Source organism: Azolla caroliniana, unplaced genomic scaffold (genome assembly GCF_043228905.1).
Source record: "Azolla caroliniana isolate FFs.n. ecotype wild unplaced genomic scaffold, voAzoCaro1.0.p SCAF_15, whole genome shotgun sequence".
NCBI lineage: Eukaryota > Viridiplantae > Streptophyta > Polypodiopsida > Salviniales > Salviniaceae > Azolla > Azolla caroliniana.
This window is the reverse complement of record NW_028230450.1, coordinates 90,963-99,696: the sequence shown is the minus strand read 5'-3', so window position 1 is coordinate 99,696 and position 8,734 is coordinate 90,963. Positions and strand designations below refer to the sequence as shown.

General features: G+C 44.0%; 1 protein-coding gene across 1 annotated transcript; it reads left to right on the top strand.

The window, feature by feature from the left end:
* The first annotated feature begins 3,649 nt into the window (after nucleotides 1-3,649).
* Nucleotides 3,650-8,504, top strand: LOC147854178 (uncharacterized). Its single transcript, XM_087331224.1, has 3 exons — nucleotides 3,650-4,422; nucleotides 4,870-5,037; nucleotides 5,400-8,504. Exons 1-3 carry the CDS (start codon nucleotides 3,706-3,708, stop codon nucleotides 8,361-8,363), a joined length of 3,849 nt encoding a protein of 1,282 aa, XP_087187350.1. The 5' UTR covers nucleotides 3,650-3,705; the 3' UTR covers nucleotides 8,364-8,504.
* Nucleotides 8,505-8,734: the final 230 nt, after the last annotated feature.

Sequence of the window (8,734 nt, the reverse complement as noted above, 5' to 3'; positions counted from 1 at the left end):
AGAACAAGGATAAGTTTTTCCCTCCCTATTTAATATTCTCCCGAAGATATATGTATGCATTCTCACAAATAATAACTATATAAGTTTGTATTTAACTTTTACATACATAATGTGCATTATATATCACCCTTAACCGTGATATCCAAGCCACACAAACTTGTTTTTTTTTTTTTTTGTAATGTGTGAATGTCATGGTAGTAGAGTACTTATGGGGGAATTTTATTTCTATATGTAGTTTAAAAGAGTTAATATACCACTAGTAAAAGTGAATGGAATTCTCCTAGATAACAAACTACATAAACTTAACCTCTTCCAAAAATCATAAAGTTGCATTTATGTATCGTACAAAGTATATTTTAACAAAAATTGAATAGAGTGATGAACATTTGGAGGTTCCGAGTGTTGTTAGTTAGTGCACCCGAAGTGAGTTCTTCCGATATTCCGAAACTTTGGATCATGTCCCTTTGTAATCCCCCACTTCCGTGTAACTTTGGATCATGTCCATCTGGAAACCAAAGTAAATGGTGGACACTCAAAAAAATCTATTTCGATAAAAGTAAATGTTGAGATAAAATGGATAAATACATCTACATGACAACCAAGCGTGTAAAAGACTTTAGGCATCGTCTATCCATGTTCACAACTAGCTGCAAGTTACTCCCCAACCCCAAAACACAAGGGAACATCAACGAACACACCATTGTGATGATATTCCTCTTTGCATAGTAGCATTTTTTATGTATGGATTTTTTTTTGACAACGCCATTGCAATTGTGGTATTTGGAATTTTTAATCTTCAAAGTGTGGGTGGGAGTGTGACTTTTAATACTAATATGCTGGCACTTCTTTTTCTGAGTGTGTTTCGATTGATCCTGAGAGAGCAACTATTTTATATAAAAAATTATAATTTATCAGTTTCATAAAATTGCAACTGTTGAGACAGAGTCAGAAGTCTATTAGCGAAGGAAGGTGTGTTCCCACAAGAGAAATCTCCCCTTTACTTTTACAGTTAATAAAACACCTTGCTAAAAAAAAGTATAAGAAGACATTACATTGCATTACGTGTGTGGCATGTCAATGTGATGCAACCCGGTGTCTCAACTTGCCATCGAAATGTATTGATTTGATTTTAAAACCTTTACAAAATTAATGGAAGTACCCTGCATTATCTATATATATATATAATTAAATAAGGCAAACGAATCCCCCCTCCTCCCAAAGAAAAGTAAAACAAAAAGTAAGCTAAAAGAAAAGAGGCTTTATTTTAAACTTCCCTCATTTTATCCTCACCATAGTTAGCTAGCTTTTTACAAAGAACTTTCCAAACATATCCACATGATTACATCTGGCTTGGCTATGGAAATGTCTACCATGTAGACCTACATTTTTTGTGCAAGTTACCATCTAAATTACACTTTATCGTATGGATGTCCTAAGTTTGGACCTCCTCTACTTAAGCTTAAGTTCATTAGTTATACATCTTTTATGAATATTTATTGACCACTTAATCCCTGATTTTCCTTTTTTTTTTGGACGGAGGGGGTTCAAGACTCACTCCTATAGTATGTATTATGTAGCACCATCATGTGAGTTCAATAAAATGTAATATACATGCTCTACATACACAGAATACCAAATCAGGAGTATTTAGGAAGTGATTAGGGAAACTAGTATGTTTAAGCCATTGAAAAAAAATAGACGCTTTCAATGGATGGTACACAAGATATCCTTGTTTTGTGAGAACTGGCTATATGTTGATCCACACTTCACAAGACATTTAAACCTTTTTAAGTTTTGCCTGCCTTATTCTCTCTCTCTCTAGTGATCGTATTGTGAACAAACCACAAACACTCTAGACCGGCATTATCAAGCTACATAAGTAGCTGAGTACTTAGATGTTCATCACTAACTAACTAGGTCATAGTCAGGCAAGTGGAGCAATTTCAACTCGGATGTCGTTGAAATGTGTGACATCACTGCGTCCAATAGTGATGATGACAGCCAATCTTGTTGGCAGCCAGCTATTTTAGTACCGTCCCACTGAATGGATTAGATGGTCGCTGCAAGATCATCATGAACAAGGTGACCTGGTTCAGTTCAACTTGTCGGGATTAAGTACAAATTGCCCCCATCTGCATAGAAAAAGAAAAGGAAAGAAACTTAGGCCCCTGCAAATAAAAAGCAAGATATAGAGATAGGAGTCAGGACCAGAAAAGTTTAGCTGAATGTATGTATGTATGTATGTATGTATGGGTGATAAAAAAGGAGATAAGTCAAAAGAAGGCCGAGAAATGATGATGATGATGATGATTCTTGTGTTTGCGGATGGATAAACATAATCGATCAGTTGCAGCAAGAGGACCCACGCAGCACTACGAGCGCGCGCGCGCGCACACACACACATACCCAATTTCTTTAATATTAAGGATTAAGCAGTAGCCACAGGGAAAAGGTGAGAGAGCGATTTGAAAATGGTCATGTGAAGAAACTAATTACTTGGTGAGTGTTAGGAACTGCGCCCTGAAAAGGAGAGGTGGGTGCTGCTCCTGCAGGCACGCAGGCATACAAAATATTGAACGAGTGGCTCTAGTCTCTCTCTTTTCTGTGAGTGCTCCCCGGTTCCCTCCTTGTGTGGGGGAATTATAAGTTAAAAACTAAACAAAAAGGTAAGAAATCTAAAATGCGTCACGTGCGCGCGCATACCTGGAAAAAAGCTTCTACTAATTTAGAATAAGTTCCAAGAATACTACTGTCTTCTATCTATCCCTAGTTGGCTAGCTACGCGGGCAACAAATGGGTGATGACGACTAGCTCCAGGGACGGATACTACTTACTGCACGTGCTCTGCAGCTTCACTAACCATGGGGGGTCCTGACTCCTGACTCCTGACCTCTCTCTCTCTCTCTCTCTCTGTGTACACAAGTCATAGTTTAGTTTAGTTGATATCTCTCACTCACCACAACCAATATGTACATACATACATAACGAGATTATCTATCAAGTCGAGCAGCCTTCCTTTCTGAAACTTATGTCGTGGGTGGTGTTACTGCGTGACCGTGCAGCGTACGAGAGATCTTGGCGATGATCAAACTCAGGAATTGAACATCAGATACGCATCACCAAAATATAAAAAGGGAATTTTTTATTAGTTAGTAATTCTAGCATCCCTGGCTTATCTATACACACATTCATAGATATATAGATAGATAGATATATGATATATAATTTCATTCTCGCCCAAGTCATTTTACCCTTTAGAAAGCTATTCGGCAGACATTTATTGGTTAAAGGATATTTAAATATAAATCGATCTCAATCTAATTTCTTTCATGCAAGTGGGTCTCCACTTGGTACCCCCACTGCTCCCTCTTAGTAGTTAGTTACTAGTGGTAGGGGTAGAGAAGTACTTGTAGGCCTAGTACTATAACCTGATGGTAGCTCTCACCGCCCCTGCAGTCCACCTATACCCACCTACATGCGCATATTATATAAGACATGGCGGATGGGGAGCTCAAACGTAAAGATATTGAAACACTCACAGCTGTGCTCTGTACTACTCATACACACGAATGTAATGAAGGTATATTTATACTGACATACTTAGAACGTAGTAGTTGATATAAGAGGCTGTCAAAGCCAAGAATTTAGTAGCTACAGCAGCTCTTCTCCTCCAGCCAATATCATATTAATATCATACAAATAGAAATGATGCAGAAACCGCATCCAGGAGTCACTGCAAGTGGCGGCTCTTCTTTGAAGGAGGCGGCGGCGGCTGCTCACATGCACCAAGCTACCTCTATAGCAGCAGCAGCAGCAGCACCTTCCAGCAAGCAGATGGCGGTCAGGCGACGTGGGACGTCTTCCAAGTATAGCATGTCGAAGCTTAGGCCGAAGAGTATGCACGAGGCAGTGTTCTGGCGGTCACGGTTGACGGCAGCCATGCGTACGGCATGGGCATGCTTCATGGCGGGGGTAATCATCCAAGTGGGAAGCTCCCACGTGCACTGGGTCACCTTCCCCATCTTCGCATATGTCATGGCTGTGACGGTGGTTGGGGAATCCACACTGGGCAAGGCCATGCAAGACACGGTGGCCGTCTGCACGGGCACTGTGCAGGGCGTGGGGATGAGCCTTGTCCTCCTGCAGCTCCTTCCTCCTGCCAAGTGCTTTGCTAACATCGGTGTGTCTATCGCCTTGGTTGCCGCTACCTCATTCCTCATCACCTATCCCTCCTCCTCCCACATCCTCCACAAGCGCGTAGCTCTCGCCCACTCTGGCATCATCTACGTAACAGCCGCCGTGCAACAGCAACACATGGACCAGGTCTTCTTCCCGCTCCGCTTGGCGGGAACAACCATTGTGGGTGCCACCTGCGGAATGTTGGCCCTCCTACTGCCACTCCCTCATCTAGCCCTCCTCCAGGTAAAGGTAACACACGCACGCACGTACGTACACACTACTAAAACCAATCTATCCCTCTCTCTCTCTCTCTCTCTCACACACACACACGGAATGAGTAGTACGGACCCACACGGAATGCTCAAGTTGTGCCTGCATATCTGAAACCCATCGTTTGCAGGTGGTTCGTAGGCTAGGTAGTCTAGTCTCCCCGAGCAGCTTGCTCAAGTTACATGATTATACACGTAGGAGGGGTTCTACACGCTTTATCGAGAGCTAGGGTATGAGTAGGCCAATAGAGTATGAACTCGTCATCACTATTCAGTTGATGGGTTAATGTTACCGACGAACAATATATACTATGTATAATATATGCTCAGCTACTGACGAACAATATATACGACGTAATTTGAATATCACCACTCCTCCCCTTTCTCTGTTCTGATAAGATCTTTGGATCATTATAAGCAGGTCTATTCCCAAACCAAGTTATCTGCGCGGATCACGTCCGAGAGATTGAAGGTCCTGGTGGATGCCTTTACAACCAAGGATATGACTCAAGCCTCTGCTCTAAACCTCCAGGCCAAGTCCCTCGCCAAACTCGGCTCTGCTGTTCACGCCGAAATAAGTTCCAATGAGGTATTATATATTTATCTGTTTTTTCAGTAAAGCAGCATAGGCTATATCCACACACACACACAATGAGAGCGTGTGTGGCACGCATCTAATCAATTCTACTCCATTTTTATACATAACTGTCATTTGTAAATGTTCGGGCAAAATCAGTGAAGGTGATCAGGACCTACTACTACTACCTACTACTACTACTACTACTACTACTACTACTACTACTACAATTTGGAAGTAATTGATCCAGCTAGGGTAAATATATGTTGCTAGCATTACGTCCGATACATATTCCAAACGGAATAACTTTCGCTGTGGTTGTTTTTATTCATACTCAACTAGCCCAGTCCTGACTCTGTTTCATCTGGATGCAGGGGGATATGGGCTGGGAAGCACGGCGGTTCCGTTTACGCACCTCTGAGAACCTGCAGCGTGTGACACAAGGCCTAACCTCACTCCGGAAGATAGCAGTGGGTCTGGAGCTGGCGTTGCAAGCAGATTTAGATGCTTTTATATTGGCAAGGCCTGGGAATATGCCCAAGCAACTACTATTACCCGCAAGGCGCCTAAGTTATATGATGAAGCAGTCCCTGATCTACCTTACAGACTGGGTGTCCTTGGCACTTGGGCATGCGAGCACTGACATAAAACATCGCTCCTCCTCCAGTCACACCCATAGGCAGATCATCCTTGAAGAAGGCAATGAGGTATTATGCAACTTCGATGAGTCTCTCTTAACTGCAAGGCAGCGGGTTCAAGAACATCTCGAGTACATGTCATGCGACATGAGCAACATTCTCGAGGAGGTCTTAGCTCATGATGATGATGATGATGATGATGATGATGAATACAGTGAGTCCGATGGTGAATCGTCTAGCCATGACGATCCAGACAGGCTGCCTGCATATCAGCATCATCGCAGCCTTGGTCGAGAGGGTGGGGTTAGTTTTACATACTCGGACTCTCGCGAGACGATGTTGGACACAGTGTACGACACTGCAAAGAAACAGTTAGCATACCGGATTGCAACCGGTGAAATGGGAGAGGAATATCACTCAGATCCCGTTTTGGCTGAGGTGCGTACGGGAGGCTATAGTAATTCTCGTGTCCCTGGTGCATCATCATGTCTTGAAGCTACCAATGTGGATGTCAATGTCTTCGACAACACTAGGACCAGTGGCGGCGCAGGGGCTGGTGGGATATTAATTAGCCCAGCCAAATTTGAAGCTCAAGCCACAGCTTTCTTCTTCCTCTTCAACGTGAAAATGTTCGTGCAAGAGACCAAAAGTATCCTTTTGAGCTTAGATCAAGACCCCAGAGTAGCTAATAATTCACAGCATACATTCCTACATGAGCACTCCAAGCCTAATTTCCAACACCTCCAAATGCTTGCGGCTATTAATTCATCCACTCAATTCATGCAATACCCCACTGATCTCCAGTTACCTGCAAAAAATCCTCAAGAGTTGTCAAAGTTGCAGATCCTTGCTTCCAATGCACCACCATATGCACATGGCAGCTCATATAATCGTGATCTTCAAAAACTATGCTCAAAATGTGAGGCCAGCATGCATGCATCATCATTCATTTCGCGATCCAAGGAGACAAATCAGAGTCCAGGACTCTACAGCAGGCTACTCCACAAGCTCCTGGAGTGCTTCTCCTTCAAGATTGAGCCGACACAGTTAATGGCAGCATTCAAAATGGCTCTGGCTATGGCGATTGGGGCCTTCTTTGGGTTCTGGTTCAACGCAAAGAAAGGATATTGGGCAGACATCACTTTAGCATTGGGTTACACTGGCCCCGCGAAAGGAGGTTCCTTCAGAGTTGCAGTCTTGAGGTCATTGGGCACCGTTTCAGGTTCTATCTATGGGCTTCTGGTGGTTATGGCTACAACTCATTTCCCTGTAATGAGGCTTGTGGCACTCATTCCGTGGGTGGTCTTCACAAGCTTCCTGAGGCAGAGTAAGATATTCGGTTATGCCGGAGCTATTTCTGCCTTAACGGGTGCCATCGTCATCCTCGCAAGGACCAACAAGGACTCAAGTGATCAAGAGTTTACGGTTATCAGGATTGTGGAGGCTTTTCTTGGCATGGCAAGCTTCATCATAGTTGAAGTGCTTGTCTTCCCGAGAAGGGCAGCCTCCATGGTGAAGCCAGAGATCGTTTCAGGGCTGAGCAAGATGGAGCAATTGGTTTCCAGCATCTTTGATGCATTCTCTGGTGGGGATTGTGATGTCTGCGGTGGTTATTCTGTCATGGATGACCTAAAAGCCAAGGAAAAGAAGTTACGGAGTTTGATTTCATGCCAAAATGCCCTGGTGAAGGAGGCTTCGGAGGAACCCCAGTTCTGGTTTGCAGCTTTCCCTGCCAAGATATTCATGAAACTGATGGAGCAACAAGGAAAGATCATGGAAATGCTGCACTTCTCCATGGCTGCGTTAGAGGAGCTAAAGCAAGTGGGCAAAGAGACGAAGATACCCATGAACAGGCTACTGAGGGATGCACTGAACGATGCGATGAGGATCATGGAAGAGAAGGTAGTGCCCACATTCGCATTCCTGGAGAAAGTGATGAGCATGAAAACGCAACAACAATATGAGAGGTTTTCAGAGCACCAGCACTACCAGCACTACCAGCACTACCCGTACCAGTACCAGGGGGGGGGCGAGGCTGGAGATGTGGCAGCAGCCAAAGGCAGGGACATTGAAGCAGCCGGGAACTTGCCGGAGCTGGAGAGGCTGATGAGGTCAGAGCTAACCGCCAGGAACAGCCGGGCCTTCAAGCACTGCGAATTTGGGGACGTGGCAGTGCAAAGAGGGAAGCGGTTCATGGATGCATTCGAGAAGGGGGTCATGTATGTGGCCAATGAGCTAAATTTGTCATTGCAGGAGGCGGCGGCGGCATCACCGCAGCACCCCCCCTTCAACTCTGAGGCTCTTCAGTTTATTAACCATCATCATCATCATCATCATCATCATCATCATCATCAGATACAACATTCCCATTCCCATTCCCATTCCCCGGTCACCACCTCAGGAATACCTGCAGCTCCTTCGCCCATCAGTAGAAGTAGTAATAATAATAATAATAGTTGTTGTAGTAGTAGTGATCCTACTAGCACCAACGGTGTCCACAGCCTCACCAACACCGTCCTGTTGTCATTAGGCACTCTGGCCTTCGCGCTCAATGGGCTGCTCCATCACACGAGTGAGTTGGAGAAAACCGTCCACGAGCTGCTGCAGGAGGAGAACCCTTGGAACCTCATCGACTTCTGGGACACCTCCAAATCCACCGGCCACATCTGGTGGGGCCGCCGCAAGAGCGGACGCCCATAGACTGAAGGAATATATCCCCCATATATGTATGCGTAACCTATAATGTATGTACATACACATAAACGCTAAACCTATACCATTTTCCTCTCTTATAAATAAATACGTACTAAGTAAGTAGCTATATTTTAGGCTGTCATTTTTATTATAGTTTATCATTCCTTCCTCTCTTTTTTTCTTTCTTTCAATCGCGTAGCCATTCCTACTTATACTCACTGCAGTCTGCTACTATGTATTACATATAATACACTTTTTTTTACGTCTGTACTACTAGTATGTATGTATGTATATACGTCAGGAGAGTAAATGAAGAAGCAAGGGCATTCACTTCATTATGGAAAAATCATCTCACCCATCCATAACCTACGCGAACT

Bases quoted from the DNA above. Each gene is read 5' to 3' on its own strand.
- LOC147854178 (XM_087331224.1), top strand. From the start codon at position 3,706: ATGATGCAGAAACCGCATCCAGGAGTCACTGCAAGTGGCGGCTCTTCT. The intron at 4,423-4,869 runs GTAAAGGTAACA...CATTATAAGCAG, and splicing joins CTCATCTAGCCCTCCTCCAG to GTCTATTCCCAAACCAAGTT. The intron at 5,038-5,399 runs GTATTATATATT...ATCTGGATGCAG, and splicing joins CCGAAATAAGTTCCAATGAG to GGGGATATGGGCTGGGAAGC.